Raw genomic sequence first — 21,839 nt, 5'->3', positions numbered from 1 at the left:
GTAAATACATCTGAACTCAGGCTTTTGTTTTGGAGGAGATTTTTTATTATCATTTCAATTTCCTTGATAATAAATAGTCTATTCAGGTAACTACCATTAATTAACATGGAAGGCTTTTAAAGTCCAAACATTTATCCATTGAAATGGATTATTTTTTGCAGTGATTCCCATTGTAATCCCTGGTGATCCATTGAACTTTTGTGGTACCTCTTGTGGCATTTCCCTTCCTTTTCTGGTTTGGTTTATAATATTCCTCTCTCTTTTTCTTTGCGAGTCCTGGTAATGGTTTTTCAATCTTGATTCTTATTTCAATGAACCTGCCCTTGGTTTCATCTTCTGAATTGGTTTTTCAGTATACACTTCAGTGAATTCTGCTCTAAATTTTGTTATTGTTTCCCCCTTCAGTTTGTTTTGAGTTTCTTCTGCTGGTCATTTTATAATTCCTTAAACTGTACTATTAACCTGATCAATCATATACAAGGTAAGCACTCTACCCTCTATACTATCTCTCCAGCCCACATAATTCAATTATTTTAACTGGTTGGAGACCCCTGTTTTTTTTTTTAAATCTAGAAATGAATGTCTAGACTAGCTCATCAGATAATATCAGAATAGAAGTTTGGGCAAATGACTGATTTTGAAAGAACAAAATGCTACTTGCTTGATACAGTTGAAAATGGAAATATGAAATTTTTAAGGATGCAGAAAAAGCTTTTGTCTACTTGTTTTTGCTTGAATAATGTTTATAGCAATCAAACACATTTTAAACTGCTCTATTCTTTTCATTTGCTGCCTGCTTGAGAAATTATTACAAATAGATAAGAAAAAATCTTTTTGTCAAAGAAATTCTCATTAATTCTACAAAGGTTTTTTTTCTCACAAATGTCCAGGACATTTTAATAGCTTGGAAACAGGGGCCCAGTAAGCTGAGCTCACTTCCAAGATCATGGAGGCAGAATGTGAGTATGATGAGCGCCCCACTACTGCTCTCCCTGCAGAAGAGCAAAAATGAGATGGGAAATGCACCTGTGAAATGTGTCTGCTGGCTTCCTTCTTTATGACCTGGGCAGAGATGCAAGGCAGCTGATCACCATCTGCTGGACTACCACTAAAATGGAAGGAGATTAAAGACCGCTTTATGCCACAGCATTTTCTATTCAGCATCTTCTGTCTCTTTGAGTTGCAAACAGCTGGTCCAGGTTTGATTCCTGGTAGCTCATATGGTCCCCCAGCTCCACCAGGAGTGATCCTTGGGCATTTCTGGGGCCCTAACCCCTGCCCCCCCCAAAAAATAAAAAGATGAATGTGATTCTTTTTGGTCTCGTAAACAACACAAATTCAAGATATACATGCACCCTTATGTTTATTGCATTGCTATTCACAATATTGGGAAACAATATTGGGAAACAACCCAAGTGTCCATATATATATAGATATTAATACTACTTATCTAATATATATTCATATATATAAATACTGCTTATCTAAAAGAAGCATAGAATTTTTTTAATTTTGGGGTGACACCTGGTAATGCTCAGAGGCAATTCCTGACTCTGCACTTAGGAGTTATTAAAGTGGTGCTTGGGGATGCCAAGTATAAAACCCAGGTGGTGCTTGGGGATGTCAAGGATAAAAGCCAGGTGGGCTGTTTGCAAGACAAATGCCCTCCCCACTGTACTATTGCTCTGGCCCCAAAAGATAGACTCTTGCATTTTGCTACAATATTGAAAGAACTGGATGGTGTCATGACAAGCAAAATAATTCAGAAGAAGAAAGAAATAACAGGTGATCTCATTCATTGGTAGTTTGTAAAGAAAATAAATAAAGGAATATAAAATACAGTGAGAAAATAAACCATTACAGCCTAGCAACAGAAGGTAGGTTATGTAGAGTCAGGTGAATTGGAGAGAAGCATTCTATGGACAGTAGTGGAAGGTAAGTGGGAAGCTGGTTGTGGGTGTAGTCTTGTGGTAACATTATACTCCTACAACTATATAAACATTTACAATGTAAAAAACTAGTGGTGGCCAGAAGGGAAGGATATGGGGTAAAAGTAAATGAGGGAGATGGGGTGACTTTTATGATGAATATGTAATGCTATAATTCAATGCTTCTCAACTTTTAAAAATGTATTTTTAATCAACATAACTTCTGGCACACAAAATTAATAATTATTCCTTGGACCAAACCACACTATAATACTGTTATAACTAACCCATTAATAAACGTTTTATTGATTTTCTCAATAATAAACATGCATGCAAGAACTGCCTATTCCAAGGATACCAATAATTTTTTTCTTAGCTTGGGCTACATTCTTATTTACTCTTCCCACTATCAGAATTTTGTATTTATATATATTCAGATATTCTATAACTATTTTAACCCATGAATATGTTGGCATAAAATTATACAAAAATATTTTATTTATTTGCTTATTTAGATTTAAAAATTATTTTTTTGCTTTTTGGGTCAGACCCAGCGATGCTCAGAAGTTACTCCTGGCTCTCTGTTCAGGAATTACTCCTGGTGGTGCTTGGGGACCATATGGATTGGAACCCAGTTGGATGTATGCAAGGCAAACACCCTACTTGCTGTACTATCACTCCAGCCCTGAGAAGAACATGTTTTAATAAATTTTTATTACTTCTAAATAGACTTTGGGATAAAAATGAAACATATGCTCAGTGTATGTTTAATGGTGTCTTTTTTGTGCCAGTCATAGTTTCCCATTTACAGTGGGGGATAAAGCAATGAAATCAAATAAAGTTCCTGCTCTTGTGGACAATTAGCAAATAAATAACCAAGTAAAATGACCAACTGTGATGAGAACTATGGATAAAAATAAGACAAAGCTGTTTTAGGGGGAAGTTGGGATTCTTGCCATTGTATTGAAAAAGGTGAGTGAAGATCACATGGTATATAGACAATCTAATAGAATCTCCCTGAGGGAGATCAATGGTCTCAAGTAGGAAATCTTAGCAAGAACTTAAAATCTCCCTTTGACTTAAATTTTTTCTAAATTCCTAATTCACGGTCACAGTCTTCCCGTTGTTCATGGATTTGCTCGAGAGGGCCCAGTAACATTGTGAGAATTGTTACTGTGTTTGGCAAATAGAATAGGTCATGGGTAGCTTGTCAGGCTTTGCCGTGTGGGCAAGATACTCTCGGTAGCTTGCCGGTCTCACCAAGAGGGGCAGAGGAATCGAACTCGGGTCAGCCATGTTGGCTGCATGTAAGGCTAAAGCCCTACCGCTGTGCTATTGCTCCAGCCCAAATTCCTAATTAGGAATAAAAATACTCCATTTCTGTTGTTGCTGTTCTTGTAGGAGTTACTTCGACTCAGGAGCCAAAGCAACTCTTAATGGTGCTGGGGGGTGGGGGATGGGTCTGGGGGTTCTTTTAAGTGCCACGGATTGAATACAGATCTCACATATGCAATCCACATGCTCTACTACCTGAGCCACATCTTACTTCCTCATAATACATTCATTTTAAGGTTTAGCTAATTGTATTCTTCTTGCATGGACTCTAAAAGCAGTTTGCTGGCTCTATGAAAAAGTAAAGGTCAACTCTTTGAAGGCCTGGAATCTGTCTGTTTTGCTTCCCAATTATGTTACTAATTTAATTACGTCTTCTCCATTACAAGAAAACGATAGAAAACCAATGGTAAATGAATGAATTAATAAACTAATTAATTTCCGTTGACTTTTTCCAGGTTGCTTGTAAACTTCTTGAGGACCTGGATTATAATCCTATCACAGACATTCCTAGGAGATAGTGCTTATACCAATAAATATCAATTTTGAGGAGCAAGTGAGTGAAGAATGAGCTTGCATGTAAACAAGCAACCACAAAGGACAACTAGAAGAGCTCAACCTGCATAGTGGTGAGGTTAGTTAACAGTCTGCAATACAGAGATTAACCTGATAAACTAAGCACTGTGAAAAAAAGCATGTATCTTTATTCTAAGCAGAATTATCCACAATGTATTTCTCCAGAATACTGACATGAAAGATGTTATGTAAATAAAGGTGAAATGTTGTATTTAGTGCCTTTTAGAAGTTCATGAAATACATTAAAATACTAAATTTGTCAGAAATTCTTCAAAATTTAACTGTAATTTTTCTTCATACTCTAATTTAATTACATCTTCTTAAATTTCCTGCTGAAAACTGTTAACACTATTTGGAAACAGTCCTTTGTGGATCACCCGACCAAAACACTAAGACTCTAACTGGGAAATACATATTATGCAAAGAGTATTGCACGTCTTTAAGCAGAGTCATGGTTAAATTAGGAATACCATATTAGAAATTACTATCACAGGGAGAATAATGACCAACTCAAGAAATCTCCCCTCCTAGTACATATGTCAAAGTTCCAGTTCCTGTAAATTCAAATTCTGAATCTGATGATGGTATTTGGAGACGGGCCCTGGGGAACTGCTGTTTTTCGATGAAGTTATGGTGGCGGGGTCGTCACGATGGAATTGGTGCTCTTATGAGATGCTAGGAAGTCTTTATAGCTTTACAAAAGTACTCAGAACTATTTATTTGAAAAAAATTAGACTTGGAAATAACTTCATTATTGAACTAGTCATTCTAATTCTCTCTCTATTTTCCCTCCAATTGCCCTCCCACACCCCCACCCCCATACATATGATGTTGGGATTGGAGAGAATGTGTATAGGGGTTAGGATTTGACTCAGCAGCACACGATCCCTACGCCCTCTTACCACCTGAGCACCAATTGTGTGGGCCTGGTGATTTCTAACACACAAGGTCCAAGAAGTACTGCATTCTTGAGCTCTTCGACTGAATGATCCTACATGGCATGTTTCACTGAAAATTGCAGGGAGTAGCCATCAGCCTGAGCACAGCTCAGAAGCCTCCCTGTTCCCCTCTCCCACATACATAGGGGATTATCCTGGAGAAACTCAGTGGGATTACAAATTTCTTTTAGTATGGAAGACAGGAACAGAAGGATAGAAGTCAAAAAGGAATTAGAAAATGCTACGCTACTGTTTTTGAAGATGGAAAAGGAACTATAGTTAAGAAATTTGGCTCGCCTGGAATCTAGAAAGGACATAGAAACAGTTACCTTTAGTGTCTCCAGAAAGAAGTAGTAGCCAATTCCTTGAGTTTAGCCTGCTGAGACCTCTCTCCCTATAAGAGAGTAGTATTTGTTGTCTTGGAACACTAAGTTCATGGTAATTTGGGTAATTTGCTGTAGCACTGTAGCACTGTCCTCCTGTTGTTCATCAATTTGCTTGAGCGGGAACCAGTAACATCTCCATTGTTAGACTTGTTCCTGTTTTTGGCATATTGAATATGCCATGGGGAGCTTTCCAGGCTCTGCTGTGAGGGCAGGATACTCTCGGTAGCTTGCTGGGCTCTTCGCGAGGGACGGAGAAATCAAAACTGGGTCAGCCGCGCTCAGGGCAAACGCCCTACACGCTGTGCTATTGCTCCAGCTCTCTCTGGGTTCGATTCCCAACATCCCATATGGTCCCCTGAGCACCGCCAAGAATAATTCCTGAGTGCATGAACCAAAAGTATGAATCCTGTGCATTGCTGAGTGTGACTCAAAAAGAAAGAAACAGACAAACATAAAAATTAAAAATAAATAAAAAACCTCCGTGATCTCCATCTTCTGAGCAGCCCTGGAGCTCCATGAAGGTGGCTGGGGGTGGCGGCCCCTCACCCAGGATGCACCAAGCGTTCTTGCCAAAAGGTAATTTGCTACACAATAAAAAATCTAATGCTGTTGCTAAGAAAAGTATTGGTGTTTTCCAACAAAGGAGGAAAGAATAAATTTAGCTATGGACAATTTGGACAGCCAAAATAATTTATTTTGCAGATGACAGAGGTCAATTATTTTATATGTTTGTGTTAAACTAAATAAATAATAAATTGGCTGTTAAGCACAGCGGGTAGGGCGTTTGCCTTGCAAGCGGCCAACATGGCCGGCCCGAGTTCAATTCCTCCGCCCCTCTCGGAGAGCCCGGCAAGCTACTGAGAGTATCTCGCCCGCACGGCAGAGCCTGGCAAGCTCCCCGTGACGTATTCAATATGCCAGACACAGTAACAACAAAGTCTCCAATGGAGACGTTACTGGGCCCGCTCGAGCAAATTGATGATCAACGGGAGGGCCTTTACCTTTACCTTTACCTTAAATTAAATTTATTATCTAATTAAATGTCCACAACATTACACATTATGGGGAAAGCACTCTTCTAGGTTAATTTATTTATCCTAAGCTATAAAGTAAATTAATAATGAAGAAACCTTTATGATCAACTTGCTAGTCTAATATTTTCAGTTCATAGGAGAGAAAATGCAGCAGATAAAGGATTCAGATCAATTCCAGAAACAGGATCTAATTTAAAGTAGAAATTATACTACTTTTAGTTTTTATAAAGTATCCTCCTTTACAGGTTTTAGGATGAGGGACAAAGAAAAGGAAAAGAATGACCAAGTGGTAAAGTCCTGATGAGATGATGAAGTACTTTAAAATGCAACCCCTGGAAGCCTGCTGGCTAGAAGAATGTGGAGTGTCCCATTACCCAACACCATGTGGAGTTCAACTGCTGCCTATCTTACATGTACCTTGGCTTCTTTCCGCTGCTGCTGAGACCTGGAGGCCCTGTGATGGAGCATTATTCATCTGCTCCTCTCTAAGCCAAAAGCATTCAGTTAGTTCTTAACCTCAGAACTAACCTGTTCTACCTCAGAGGAAGAGAGTTCTCACACTCTTCAATCCAAATCTCCTGCTTTTGTACTTTAAATGAGATTTTTACCATTGATAAAGAATGTTGTCTTTATAGCTTTACAAAAGTACTGAGAACTATTTATTTAAAAAAAAAACAAATATTAGGGGCTGGAGTGATAGCACAGCGGGTAGGGCGTTTGCTTATACGCGGCCGACCCGGGTTTGATTCCCAGCATCCCATATGGTCCCCCAAGCACCGCCAGGAGTAGTTCCCGAGTGTACAATCCAGGAGTGACCACCCCTGAGCATCGCTGGTGTGACCCAAAAGGCAAATATATATATATATATATATATATATATATATATATATATATATATATTAGATCTGAAAATAACTACCGGTTAAGTTTTTGGGTGCCTTGATATCTTGATGGAAATTTGGGTGAAATAGTAGAGGGCACTGATAAAGATTGCTTAGATTGGAATTTGGGTTGTCAGAGAAAATAGAAAAGCCTACCTCAAGTTAGATTTCATATAAAGGCTTGTCCCCATTATTACAGCATACTAAAAACTAATCAGTATTCATCCAAAATTAAGATCTAACTGAGTTTTCTGTGTTTATATTTGCTGAATCTGATGATCCTAACATCCTAGGGAATGAAGGCAAGTACCAGAGTGCAAATTTGTGGGCTGTCTGGAAAAAGGAGAAAAAGAGAAGAAGCAAAAGAAATAAGTTCATTGATGAACCTTTTTTTTCTATGCTTTGTAAGTGATGTGTGTATGTGTGTGTGTGTGCATGTGTGTATGTACACATATACATATGAGTCATTATTTTGAGTGACACACATAGTATTGAGGAAAATTCTTTTAGGGACACTGATGACAATCATTTATGAAATAACAGTGAAAAAACTAAATAAAGCAAAATGTGGTTAGCTTAAAAATAACAATAAGTGTACTTATACAAACTGCCTTTATGCTCAACTATTACATACTTCTACTTCTTCTTTATCTATTTTCAGAGAACCACAAAATATAAATAAAGTGTCTGAGAGATCGTCTAGTTTAATTTTGACATTTACAAATAAAGTAATCAAGATTCAGAGTATGGAATGATCATGATGCATGAAAATATTAATAACAGAGCAATAATTTTTGAGGGCTAGGCAATTATATAATGACATATAATCATCTTAACTGTCTTACAATCAGTCTCCTTATTTAAGTGAGAATAATTGAAGAAAGGGAATTATATAATTTTTCTAAGAATTAAGGCTACGCATTTATTAAGTAGTGTACTAAAGTACTAAACACACGAAACCTAGTTTGACTCTACATCTAACTCTTGACTATAAAATGTTAGTGGTCACACAAATAAGACATACGTGTACTTCCACAATTTTCTTGTAAAATAATTTAACAATAGCAACAAAAAATTGGAGGCCATACCCTCAATGCACAGGGCTTACTCTTGGCTTTCTGCTTGGGAATCACTCCAGATGGTGTTCAGGCAACTGTATGCAGTGCTGGGTATCGGAGAGAGGCAAAAGTATACGCAAGACAAGCGTCTTAGCCCCTGTGCTATCTTTCTAACCCTGCTTGATTCGTAATTAATAACAAAGTAACTCTGGTTATAGAAAGCTCTAAGGAATCTGTTGTCATACAAGTCATTTTCAGAGTCAGTCATTATCTTCTTACTTGGTAACAAGCCTGTTAACTCAAGGAATCTTGCTCCTACCAAAGAACAATTTAACTCGATGATATTTCAACTGAAATATATAACACTGGAGTCTACTTCCTAAGCAAACATTAGCAGAATAATTGCATTTGGAATAATTCATGGAAGATTTAAAAAAAAGAGAAATTAAAATTAAAAAAGAGAAGAGGAAGAGATTGCAGTTATTCTTCGCTAGTCACAAAATAAACAGAGTTCTCTTAGGAAGAGGCAGCTCTGCTTGCTAGCGTGCCACCTGCCAGACTTCTATAATCTTAAAGCTGCAGTTAAAATTATATACAGAAAGAATAATCAGGGTCCTCAACATTACCTTTATTTGTCTTTATATTCTTCCCCTCCGTCCCCGCCACTTTACTATAGGAGTTTATCAACCCTTCGTATCTCAAATGATCAAGCCATTTTGTCCATATAGGTGGAGAATTAAACATGCCACATCCTCTTTAGCATATTTTTTTCTGAAGTTACTCTTCCTCTTACTGAAAAAGCCTATGAAAGCTTAAAATCAGAATTTCTGAGGCAGAAATAGGAATTCGCAGGGTTCACATCTCCTTATAGATCTGTACTCATTTAGTAAAATCAGAATTTGGTTCAGAGCAAACACTGTCTTTCCTCTCCTTTAAACTTTAGCTGAAAAACAATTTTTTGGATAAATCTATCAACTACCTCACTAAAGCATTTTAAAAACAAACCCAGCCCCTACTGAAATTGCCCTGGTGCATTTGAAATACAGTAGTTTCTCCTCAAACAAATCTATATCCTCTCTTCTTCAGAAAGGTGGCAGTGTTGCCTTGTGGTTTTGACCAATTTACTACGTAGTGGCAATCTCTAGTCTCTATTGTGAATCTCTTGTGAATTAACAGACCCACCATTTCACTTCCCTGTGTAAGAAACGGATGAACTGAACATACCCTGGAACACAGTGGCAGGCAAACTCATCTGCACCTTTAGGCAGAGTTTTGTACCCCCAAAGCTCTTGAGTTTTCATCTTGCTTCAGCAATAAGAATTTCTTAGAACCTAAGAAAATTTCCAAAGGATCCCAGAGATACCTAAAAGCCAGGGTCATCATGAGTGACTATAATCTTTCAACTTCCACTCATCCCATTTTTGAAGTTTATGTCCAAGGAAACACCTTGTGATCTGATTTAGAAGTGCTAAGGGATAAAGAACTTAGTAAATTATAACAGCATCTTTTTATCACATCACTACATGGAATGTTCACTTCAGAGTTCTTGTAAAGTAACAACTTCTACATAAGAGTTCTACCTTTTACTGAGTAGTCATTATTACTTTATAAAACCAACATTACATACAGCTATTGATAATACCTAAGTAGTCAAATGTCTCCCTGTGTAATCAAGGAAACCCACACACTGATCTCTTCCACCACATGAATACCACCCTTGCACTCACCTTCACTCAGCGTCCTTAGAGATGTTTCTCTATGTTCCAGTAAAAGAAAATTTTGGGAAAAAGTCTCCATTTATAAATATCAGATGGTTTGGGAAAAATATTTGTGGCACTGCACTTTCCCCACCCCCCCCCCCACAGTGATGTCATTTTGAATACTTGGTGTGCTCCAGATTTTCTATTTTTACTTCCCCCCCAAGTGACTGTTTTTGGGAAATACATTTGTTTTTATTAGCTACATTTTAAGTGACCTTGTATCTAACACACACGCATCAGGTTCATCTGCTCAGCAATTGTATGTCCGCAATATGCAGCCACCAAATATGAAATCCTTAATTGCTCGTTTTTCAGGTTTTACTGTTCTCATGTACCCTTTCAAACTTTCTATTTACATATTTAGAAAAAAAATTAAAAGGACCGTCTTTTCACAAATAAAAATCCCCTTAAATAAGTCAAAGCATAAGGACATGAAATTTTGGCCCGCGGGCAGGTAGTCAGTTCCCAAATGTGCTTTGGGGGACTAGAGTTGAGTTAGTCGCACAGGTTTCCAAGTCTTTATCGAAGAGCAGACTAGAGTTGGGACTGGCAGAAGAGAAAAGTTTAAGAAAGAGCTAAATGCCTTCGCCCTACCTGATCTGAACTTGCTCCTAATCAGCAGAGAATGCTCAGACCCCAGGAGCGTCATGTTGAGTCTCAGCAAACGCTGGTCTCGGAGCGAGACGCGCCGGTTTTCCACGGCCAGCAGGTCCCCGAGCGCCCAGTGGGGCGCAACTGACCCCCGGGATGCCCCCGACCCCCGGTACTTTCCCCGGCAGAGCTCAGGGACGGCCAGGACGGCCGGTGTCCCTGCAGCGTCCCCTAGTCGGCGGGCGGCGGGCGAGGCCGTGCGCTGCGCGGGGCCGGGAGCGGCCGCATCCCCGAGGCTGCCCGGAGCGCAGCGGCGGCCTCGCCTTTATGGGGCGCGCGCGGCCACCCGATCCCCCCGACGCCGCGGGCCGGCTCGGCCAATCCGGAGCCCGCGCCCGGCCCGCGCCGCCAAGTAGGGAAGGTGGCCCCAGCCGGGAGGCCGACGGGCAGTGCCCGGCCGCGGGGGGCCGGGGGACCGGGCGCACCAGGGGCGGGGGGCACAGCGGGGGTGCGGGGGGCCGGGCGCACCCGGGGGCCGGCGGGCAGTGCCCGGGCTGCGGGGGGCCGGGGGACCGGGCGCATCCAGAGCCCAGGCTGCTGGGGGAAACGGGGACCGGGAGCACCAGGGGCGGGGGACTGGGCACTGGGTACTGAGGGGGACAGGGGGACCGGGTGCACCAGGGATGGGGACGGGGGGCGGGGCAGAGGCTGGGCTGCGGGAGAAAGGGGGGGCCGGGGGCAGCGAGGCCGCGGGGGCTGGTTACATCCCGGCTGCGGGGTGACCCAGTCCCCCGGCTGCGGGAGAGCAGCGGGGCCCGGCGCCCCGAGGCTCCCCGGTTGCTGCAGCTGGAAGGAGGCGGGGGAACGCACAGAGCCCCCCACCCAGCCGAAAGTGGTCCGCAAGCGCCGGGAGCACCGAGCTTTGCCGGTGGACGGAGTCCCTGGATACCAGATTTCCCGGGCAAGGTGCCCCCGGCTTGCTTGTTGGCGTAGCCCAGGGCACAGCCGCGGTCTCGCCGCTCACATGCCGGTGGGAAGCGCGGCTGACCGCACCGCTGGCCGCTAGCCCCAGCCCCATGGCTCTTCCTGTGGCCTGACCTGGCGTACCCCTAGTTCCTGGCCACCCCGGCAGTGCCCTGCCTCCAGCTGAAAAGGGGGTGGAAGGGGAGGCCCGGGAGGCACGGGAGCCAAGTGCCACTGAGACGGAATCTGCTGGAACTCTGGGAGAAGGAGGCCAGGGCCTGCGTTAGGGTTACCTTGGAAAGGTTCGAGAAAGTTCTGACTCTGAATGCTTTCCCACCTTCTCCCTAGGGGAAAGCCAGTCTGTATTCCACATCTAGTTATCGTGCATTCTGTTCGTGGACAAATCAAACAAATTCAGCCCTACCTGCAAACGTACTTGCTAGCCGCCAGAGCAGAGTGGAAATCAAAGCCAAATTATGTACATGCACAGCACTGGACTGGGTTGATTCGACACCTTATTTGCACGTGGGACTCCAGATATTCTGTAATATGTCTGTTAATGTCTCAGAGGACTTCTGCTAAGAGTGACAGGTATGATGATCGGTTATGGAGAAAGCTTCTACTACTCTGGCTTTCTCTGCCCTATTTCTCTGATCCTTAAATTCACTCTCTGTATCTGACCAGTGCTTGTGTAAAAAGGCCTCTGGTATAGGCCATTTAAGCCCTAATAGGTCAGGGACTGGAGGAATAGTACAGTGGCAGGACATTTGCCTTGCTTGTGGCTGACCCCAGTTCCATCCTCCACATCCGATATGGTCGGCCAGGAGTAATTCCTGAGTGCAGAGCTAGAAATAACTGCCCAGCATCGCTGCGTGTGATGAGGGTCCAAAAAACACCCCTCCCCCAACCAAAATATCCTGACAAGTCAGAGGAGCAATGCACTGCTCTCTCTCCTTCCTCTGCTCTTAGGGTCAGTGTCCCCATAGCAAAGGTCTGGTTAGAGGCTGGTGCAGGTATGTGTTAGCAGTTGTTCAGTGATTATACAACATCCTCAGAAAGAGTATTAATTTCCCAGTATTGTTGTAATAAATTCCAAGTTTAGTGGTTAAAGCAACACAAACTGTTTCCCAAAAGGGCTGAACCAGTCGGCATTCCCACCAACAGTGAAGGAGTGTCCCTTTCTCACCACATCCACGCCAGCACCGGTTGCTTTTGTTCTTGTGGATATGGGCCAATCTCTGTGGTGTGAAGTGATACCTCATTGTGGTTTTGATCTGCATCTCCCTGATGATTTATGATGTGGAACATTTTCTCATGTGCCTTTTAGCCATTCGGATTTCTTCTTTGTGAAAGTTTCTATTCATTTCATCTCCCCATTTTTTGATGGGGTTGAATGTTTTCTTTTTGTGGAGTTCAACTAGTACTTTGTATATCCTTGACATTAACCCCTTATTGGATGTGTATTTGGCGAATATCCTTTCCCATTCTGTAGACTGTCCTTGTATTTTGGTCACTGTTTCTTTTGAGGTGCAGAAGCTTCTTAGTTTAAGATAGTCCCATTTGTCTATCTCTGTTTTCACTTGCTTACCAGCGGTGTGACATCTTTGAAGACACCATTAGCTTCTATGTCATGGAGGGTTTTGCCAACTTTTTCCTCAATGTACCTTATGGATTCCGGTCTGATGTTGAGGTCTTTAATCCACTTAGATCTTACTTTTGTACATGGAGCTAGGCAGAGATCTGAGCCCATTTTTTGGACGATTCTCAAAAAAATTAGAAATTGAGCTCCCATTTGATCCAGCAATACCACTCTTGAGAATATATCCCAGAAAGGCAAAAAAGTATAGTCGAAATGACATCTGCAATTGTCTGTTCATTGCAGCACTCTTTACAATAGCCAGAATCTGGAAAAAACCTGAGTGCCCGAGAACAGATGACTGGTTAAAGAAACTTTGATATATTTACACAATGGAGTACTATGTAGCTGTTAGAAAAGACGAAGTCACAAAATTTACATACAAATGGTACTACATGCAAAGTATCATGTTAAGCGAAATGATTCAGAAAGAAAGGGATAGACATAGAAAGATTGCATTTATCTGGGAAATATAAAGTAACAAAATAGGAGACTAACACCCAAGAATGGCCGAGATTAGTACCAGGAATTTTACTCCATGGCGTGGAGGCCAACCACACAAACTAGGGGAAAAGGGATTTCAAATCGAGAAGGGAGCACCAAATAAAGGGTGTTGGGAGGATCCTCCTCCCAGGATGGGAGAAGCATGCTGAAAGTAGACTACAGACCAAATATAATTGTCACCCATTGCCTCTTTTGCAAACCACAACACCCAATAGTAGAGAGAGAGAACAAAAGGGAATGCCCTGCCACAGAGGAAGGGTGAGATGGGGGGGATGGGAGGTGGGAGGGATACTGGGATCCGAGGTGGTGGGAAATGGGCACTGGTGGAGGGATAGGTATTTGATCATTTTATAATTGAAACCCAAGCACAAAAATGTGTAAGTCTGCAACTGTACCTGCAAGCCCTGCCAGATTCTTTCACCTTCTGCATTTCACTATTAAAAATTTAAAAAAAAAAGCAACACAAACTTACTATCTTGTAGTTCTGAGATTAAAAGATTGAAAAGAGTCACCAGGCCTTCAGAAAGATATAGTGGGAAGTTGCTTCTTTGCTTTTTGCGTCATCCACAGACACCCATATTCTTTGACTTCTCTACCTTTAATGATTTCTCCATTATTCACTAGCCTATCCAATCTTTGTCAGCTATTTTGCATTAAACACTTAATCTCTGGTTAGGACTTGACCTTTGTCCTTTTCTCATATGTCAGGAACTTTGTGACTATATTGAATCTATTTGAAAGAAACCTGCTGTAAGATCATCTAATTATAGAACTAAAATCCATCTTCCACCATTTTAGTTGTTGTAAAATAAGACATAATCAAAATATTCTGGGTAAATTTCTGAACATTGGAGGGGAACATTATTCTACCATATAAAGTGACCCCTCTTACTGGAATTTTCTTATCCTGACCCACAGCTGAAGGCTCCTTGTCTTCACTGAAGAGATAAAGTAGAGGTGCTTTGAGAATGGGGAGATGCAGAAGGTGAAAGAACCTGGCAGGGCTTGAGACGCCCGTGGCAGGAGGTGCTCTTTAGAAAAGAGATTGCTGGGATAGGAATTATTGCTAAATTATGAGTGCAGAAAAAAAATCATATTTTCAGCAACATTAAAACAAACAAAAAGGCCAAATAGATTTTTATCCCTAGGACTGCAGGGCTGAGAAAGAGATACATGGCAACTTGACTGAAAATTGTGAATTATTTTTTTCTGTGAAAGTTATAATGAGAAGAGCTGAAGTCAGCACTGAATGTCAGGGTCTGTCTGACCTAGATGAGTTGGGACAGGAATAAATAGTGTTTTCTCAGAGAGAGAGAGAGAGAGAGAGAGAGAGAGAGAGAGAGAGAGAATGAGCAAGGACAGTTTCTTTTTTGAGTAAGTTTGGAAAATGTTTGTAACCAAAGCCCTCCCCAATTTTCCCATCACAACATAGAGTTACTGACTTCTGCCCTTGGGGATTTTCACCCCCTATGGCATGAAAATCTATGGATAAAAATATGCTTATATAGAAATGCATTCTCTTCCCTTTATTTGCAAGAATTTCTTTGTGGAAAAACATTTTAAAATGAAATTTGAGAGGATATTCCCCAAGGGGAACATATCTCCCAAGATTCTCTGCTCTGGGTCAGTGCGCTAATAAGACAATGGAATGCCACCAAACTCTGTCTTGCAATTTGATGGCCTTAGTGCTTCTCTTTGCTGCTCTCCTGAGGTGGAGATTGAGTTTGTGATGTAGAGGAGAGATCTTAGTTTTTAGCTCTAGAAAGCTCTATGTTTGAATCTAAGTGACTTGTTTTGATGTGGAGTGAGTTATTAAAGTCCTTTGGGACACACAGTATCTTGCTTGTAGAGTTAGAAATACTTGCTTCCCAAAAGAGTTGGGATGTTTAAGTAAAAAGAAAAAATACATTTGGAAAGCCCAAAACATTCTTGGTGTGTTTTAGAACTTTGCTTTTAACATCCTTCCCTCCCTTCCAATTATTGTTAATAATTCCATGTACTCCTACTAATTTGGAGGCGAAGGTGGGGTTTGGGGGGTCATACCCAGTGGTGCCCAAAACTTATTCCTAGTCTGTGCTCTAAGGTCACTCGTAGTGATGCTAGGGGACGATATGTGGTGATGGGAATCAAATCCAGGGTAACTTGCAAAGCAAGTGCCTTGCCTGCTGTACCAATCCTCTTTCTCTTTTGTTGTGGTTTATTTTTATTCTTCCATCTATAAATTTCTAGCAAATGGACACAAATTTAGGAGTTTATAACAAACACACATTTTATTATCTCATTTTCCATGGTTTATAATTTGACTTTCTGGGCCTTGAAAATTTACTTGGGATCTCACAAGGTTGTAATCAAGGTGTTGCCTGGGATAGTGGTATAAGAGGCCCGATGTCTTTCAAATTCAATGGCTGTTGAATTCTTTTTTTTTTTCAAGTCTAAAATGCCTCATAGCTTGCTCCTTCTAAGTCAATAGCAGACTCTTTCACCAATGATGCTTGTAAAAGACTCACTTGATTAGGGTAGACCCACCCTGGACAATTTTCTTTTGATCAATTTAAAGACTAAGAATGTTAATTATATGTTCAAAAGCTTTTTACTTTTGCTACACAATATAGTCTAATTGTGGCAGTATAATTTAGTCACAAGTCTCCCCCAGGCTAAATGAAGAAGAATTCAGCAAGAGGATTAATCTCTTAAGCTCATTTTAGAATTCTGCCTTCCATAACTGAGGTTCTTGACCTTCAAGCTATATGAAGGTGCTTATATGTCAGTTGTGAGACCAATGCTCAGAGTAATTATTTTGAACACTCACTTCTTCATGGAGCATGAGGCCAGTTGCTGGGTGCAAACACTGGGTGGCGGGCAGAGGGAGAGCTAATCTACATCAGCCTCAGGATCTCCAGTTTCCTCCCCTCGCAAAATTCTTACATCCCAGCACAGCTTTCTTTATGACTCTTACTGCTTGTTGGTCTCAGGACCTTAGAACTGTTGCTCTTGCCTGTTTTCTTTGCATTCCTCCCCGTCCCCCTTCACCTGTCTCAAAACATTGTTCTTATTCTACACATTCCTTTAAAATGCAGTTGGGGATCTGTGAAAATATCTTTGATCAATAGCCCTGTAGATATATACTATAGAAACAGGTTTCAAACACAAATGATAGGACCAAAATTAAGATAGAATATGGTGGAACAGAGAGTTTTATGCAGAAAAACTGGACAGAGCACGTCCACATGGGTCAACAGTAAGTCAGCTTTAACTGCAGCCTTTGGACGGCAATATGTATCCATGTTGCCATGCTTTTGAGTTGTTAAAACTGTAAATATAGGTTGTTATGTTGAATGTATTGATTTTTTTTTTTTTTGCTTTTTGCTTTTTGGGTCACATCCTGCAATGCACAAGGGTTACTCCTGACTCTGCACTCAGGAATTACTCCTGGAGATGCTCAGGGCCCATATGGGATGCTGGGAATTGAACCCAGGTTGGCAACATACAAGGCAAATGCCCTACCTTCTGTGCTATCACTCCATCACCTGTATTGATTTTTTAATGTCGATTGCCTCGAGCAGGCCCCAGTAACGTCTCCTTCATCCTAGCCCTGAGATTTTTTAAAAAGTGCCATATTCAAGGCTCTTTCAGGGTTAGGAGAATGAGACTCATCATTGTTACTGGTATTTGGCATATTGGGTACGCCACGGGGAGTTTGCCAGACTCTGCCGTGTGGGCAGGTTACATTCGGTAGCCTGCCAGTTTGTCCAAAGTAGGAATGAGATAATAAGATGTCGCGCGGCTGCATTTGCTGGGTTTTATAGTCTTTGAGTCTTGGCCGTTGATGGGATTACACGGCGCCAGGGGGCCAGTTGGTGGGTGTGACCCCTGCCTACTGGAATTTGTAGGATCTGGGTGGAGGATGCTCAGCTCTGATCCGAGCAGGCTTGGAGATCTCAGCCCCAGGACCTGCATGCCTTTGTTCCTCTGCTGGTACCTTTTTTAATGTAAACTATTTTAAGTAGTGATAGAAAAGCCTTAAAATATAGTATAAGCTAAGCATGTAGGTTATGTATTGGTTTTAAACAATATGCCTCCCATACGTTCATCCATGGCGCTGAGCAAGCAAATAAACAAAACAAAGCATGAGTCAGCCCAGCAGAGAGATCCAGGCATGGAATCTGAGTTATATACTTTTTGGGGTGCCTTTAAAAATAAATGCAAAATTAAAGTTATAATAATGTAAATGTAGAGAATATAAAGTGTGAGATGGAATTTCAACTGAAGCATGGACGATTTAGTTCCTTTAGCATGAGATCCTTAAGCTCTCTGATGAAAAGTGATAATGCTGAAAAAATTTATATTCTCATCTTTATTTTCTCTTCGTTAGAGAACTCTCTGTAATACGTAACTACTTTTCCAGAACCTGCAAGGTCAAAGCAAAGCTAAGCATCATTAACTTAAATATCCAATTCTAGTCCCAACAAATCATGTCTTTAAGTTGAATGGGACACATTTGGCACTATTTTGTAAGCTCTGCTATCCAATCTGTGCTCCAATCATCAAGAGGTTTCATCTAAACTCCAGGAGGGAGAGTAAAATATATGCTACCTATTTAAGAACTTACCTAATCAAGAAATTGTGGCTCAATCTAGCAACTTATTTTAATTCCAAAGATATTTTTTAGCATGGACTGTTTTCTAGCACTGTAAATTATAAAATTAAAAAAAGATATGATTCTGAACCTCCACGGGCTAAGGCTACAGTGGCAGGCCCTTTACAATCCAGAAATCTAATGTTATTTCTTTACTAGTATTATAAACAAATCTCGACTGGAACTCACATGAGCCACTTTATTAATTTAAGCTGTTTTCTTTTGTGAAATAGAATGTAAAAGAAGTCTTGCTTAATTTAAATAGACTTTAATGCTCTACATCACTAATAATCAGGGAGATGCAAATCAAAACAACAATGAGGTATCATCTCACACCACAGAGATTGGCACACATCAAAAAGAACGAGAACAACCAGCACTGTTGCAGTTGTGGGGAGAAAGGGACTCTCACTGTTGGTGGGAATGCCAACTGGTCCAGCTTTCTTGGAAAACAACATGGGCATTACTTCAAAAACTAGAAATCGAATTTCATATGACCCAGCAATACCACTTCTGGGAATCTATCCCAAGGGTGCAAAAAAGCACAGTCAAAATGACAACTGCACTTGTATATTCATTGCAACACTGTTCATAAAAGCCAGAATCTGGAAACAACCAGCGTGCCCAAGAACAGATGACTGGTTAATACTTTGGTACATCTACACAGTGGAAGACTATGCAGCTGTTAGGAAAAATGAAGCCATAAAATTTGCTTATAAGTGGATGGACATGGAGAGTATCACATTAAGTGAAATGAGTCAGAGAGACACAGAAATAGAATGACTGCACTCATTTGTGGAGTCTAAAATATAATAAAATGAGACTTACACCAAAGGACAGTAAAGACAAGGTTCAGTTGGGAGCCTGCCTTATGAGCTGGAGGAGAAGGCAGCTGGGGTAGAAAAAGTGATCACTGAGTCAATGATGGTTGGAGGGATCGCCCAGGATGAGAAATGTGTGCTGAAAGTAGATAAAGGACCAAACATGATGGCTTCTCCCTATCTGTGTTAAAGTAAAGTAAAGTAAAGGCCCTCCCATTGATCATCGATTTGCTCGAGCGGGCCCAGTAACGTCTCCATTGGAGACTTTGTTGTTACTGTGTCTGGCATATCGAATACATCACGGGGAGCTTGCCAGGCTCTGCCGTGCAGGTGAGATACTCTCGGTAGCTTGCCGAGCTCTCTGAGAGGGGCAGAGGAATCGAACTCGGGTTGGCCATGTTGGCTGCGTGCAAGGCAAACGCCCTACCCGCTGCGCTATCGCTCCAGCTCCTATTTGTGTTGCAAACCATAATTCCCATTAAGTAGAGAGAGAGTAAGAGGGAAATTGTCTGACATAGAGATGGGGAGGGTTTGGATGGGGAGGGGAGGGATACTGGGGACATTGGTGGTGAAAGATGTACACTGATGGAAGGATGGGTGTTCGATCATTGTATGACTGAAAGTCAAACATAAAAGCTTTGTAACTTTGTGATTCAATAAAAAAGCAAGTAAAAAGAAGCTAGATCTTAAAAAAACAGACTTTAAATTAAGCCAATCTAAAGATGTTGCTTCAGTTGAAAGTATCTCTCCTGATGAAATCATGAACTTTGTTTATAAATGGACAGATATGGAGAGTATCATGCTAAGTGAAATGAGTCGGAAAGAGAGGGACAGGCACAGAAGGACTGCACTCATTTGTGGAGTATAAAACATCATAACATGAGGCTGACACTTAAGGATAGTAGATACACAGGACAGATAGATTGCTCCATAGCTGGAAGACTGCCTTATGGCAAAGGGGAGAAGGCAGCTGGAATAGAGAAGGGATCGCTAAGAAAAAGGTGGCTGGAGGAATCGGTTGGGATGGGAGACATGTGCTGAAAGTAGATAAAGGACCAAACATGGTAGCCTCTCAGGGTCTGTATTGCAAACCATAATGCCCAAAAGTAGAGAGAGAGTATGGGGAATATTGTCTGCCATGGAGGCAGAGGTAGGGTAGGAAAGGGGGGGTATACCGGGGATATTGGTGGTGGGGAATGTGCACTTGTGGAAGGATGCGTGTTTGATCATTTTGTGATTGTAACCCAAACATGAAAGCTTGTAACTATCTCACGGTGATTCAGTAAAATTTAAAAAAAAAAGAAAGTATCTTTCCTTTACCCCGTGCCTGCCAGCAGTATTTCTCCTTTTCCCTCTCTCTTTTTATTAATTTATACTGTCAACAAAAAGAGAATACAATTTGAAGTTTTAAATTGAGGTAATGCCACTTTACATGACTGTACCTATTTTTGAGTACTAGATAGTTATTATTTTTTTTAAAAATCTGATCACCATGAAATACCAAGTTACAAAGCTGTTTATGGTTAGGTTTCAGTCATACAATGTTCCAGCACCCAAACCTCACCAGTGTACATTTCCCACCCCAAAGTCTTCAGTTTTCCTTCTGCTGCCCTCCCCACCACCCAGCCTGTTGCTCTGTCAGGCACTTTCTTTCTTCTCTCTCTCTCTCTCTCTTTCTCTCTCTCTCTCTCTCCTCTCTCTCTCTCTCTGAGCATTATGGTTTTCAATACAAATACTGAGAGGTTATCATGCTTGCTCCCTCACTCACTTTCAGCACACAGTTCTTATTCAGAGCGATTATTTCCAACTATCTTTTTCATAGTGGTCCCTTCTCTATCCCAATTGCTTCTTCCCAGTACCTGAAGCAAGCATTCAACTCTGGACCAATCCTCCTTGCCCTTGTCTCAATTGTCCTTGGTTATTAGTCTCATGTTATGTTTTTTTACATTCAACAAATGAGTCCAATAATTCTATGTCTATACCATGCCTTCTGACTTATTTCATTCAGCATGATAGTCTCTATGTCCACTCATTTATAAGCAAGTTTCATAGCTTCATTTTTTTCTAGTAGCGACATAGTATTCCATTGTGTAGATATATCATACTTTCCTTAACCAGTCATCTGTTCTTGAGCACTCAAGTAGTTTACAGATTCTGGCTATTGTAAACAGTGCTGCAATGAATGTAGAAGGACGGATAGCATTTTCTTCTGTGTGTTTTTGAGCCCTAGGGTATATTTCCAGAAGTGATGATGCTGGGTCATATAGAGGTTCAATTTTCGAGGAATGCCATGTTGTTTTCCAAAAAGCCTGGACCAGTTGGAATTCCCACCAACAGTGAAGGGAGAGTCCCTCTCTCCAGCATCCACACCAGGTTCTTTTGCTCCTATTCTTTTGGATGTGTGCCAGTCCCTGTGGTGTGAGATGATACCTCATTGCTGTCTTGATTTGCATCTCCCTGATGATTAGAGATATAGAGCTTTTTTTTTGAAGTGCCTTTTGGTAATTTGTATTTCTTCTTTGAGGAAATTTCTGTTTTGAGGAAGACTTTTGATTACCATTTTAATTTCCTTGATAGTGATAGGTCTGTTCAGGTATTCCAAATCTTCTTAGTTCAGCCTTGGGTAATTACAGGAATCCAGGAATTTATCTATTTCTTCAAGGTTCCCTTTAATTCATGGCACAAATATTCTCATCTCTGATGATCCTATTGATTTCTTTAGTTTCTGTTGTGATGTCCCCCTTTGCATTTCTGATTTGGTTTATTAGGGTTCTTTCTGTGTGTTTCTTTATGAG

At 41.2% G+C, this 21,839-nt stretch overlaps 1 protein-coding gene across 1 annotated transcript in view; it reads right to left on the bottom strand.

The window, feature by feature from the left end:
• MYOCD (myocardin) overlaps nt 1–10,585 on the bottom strand; it is a 119,965-nt gene extending 109,380 nt beyond the window's left edge. Inside the window, exon 1 of the mRNA XM_056117915.1 lies at nt 10,488–10,585. Coding sequence (XP_055973890.1) covers nt 10,488–10,542 — 55 coding nt within the window. The 5' untranslated portion in view covers nt 10,543–10,585. The remainder of the gene's footprint in view (nt 1–10,487) is intronic.
• Nucleotides 10,586–21,839: the final 11,254 nt, after the last annotated feature.

Source organism: Sorex fumeus, unplaced genomic scaffold (genome assembly GCF_029834395.1).
Source record: "Sorex fumeus unplaced genomic scaffold, SorFum_2.1 ptg000036l, whole genome shotgun sequence".
In the NCBI taxonomy this organism is placed as follows: Eukaryota; Metazoa; Chordata; class Mammalia; order Eulipotyphla; family Soricidae; genus Sorex; species Sorex fumeus.
The sequence above is the reverse complement of the archived record's forward strand: the minus strand, read 5'-3'. Positions and strand labels throughout refer to the sequence as shown.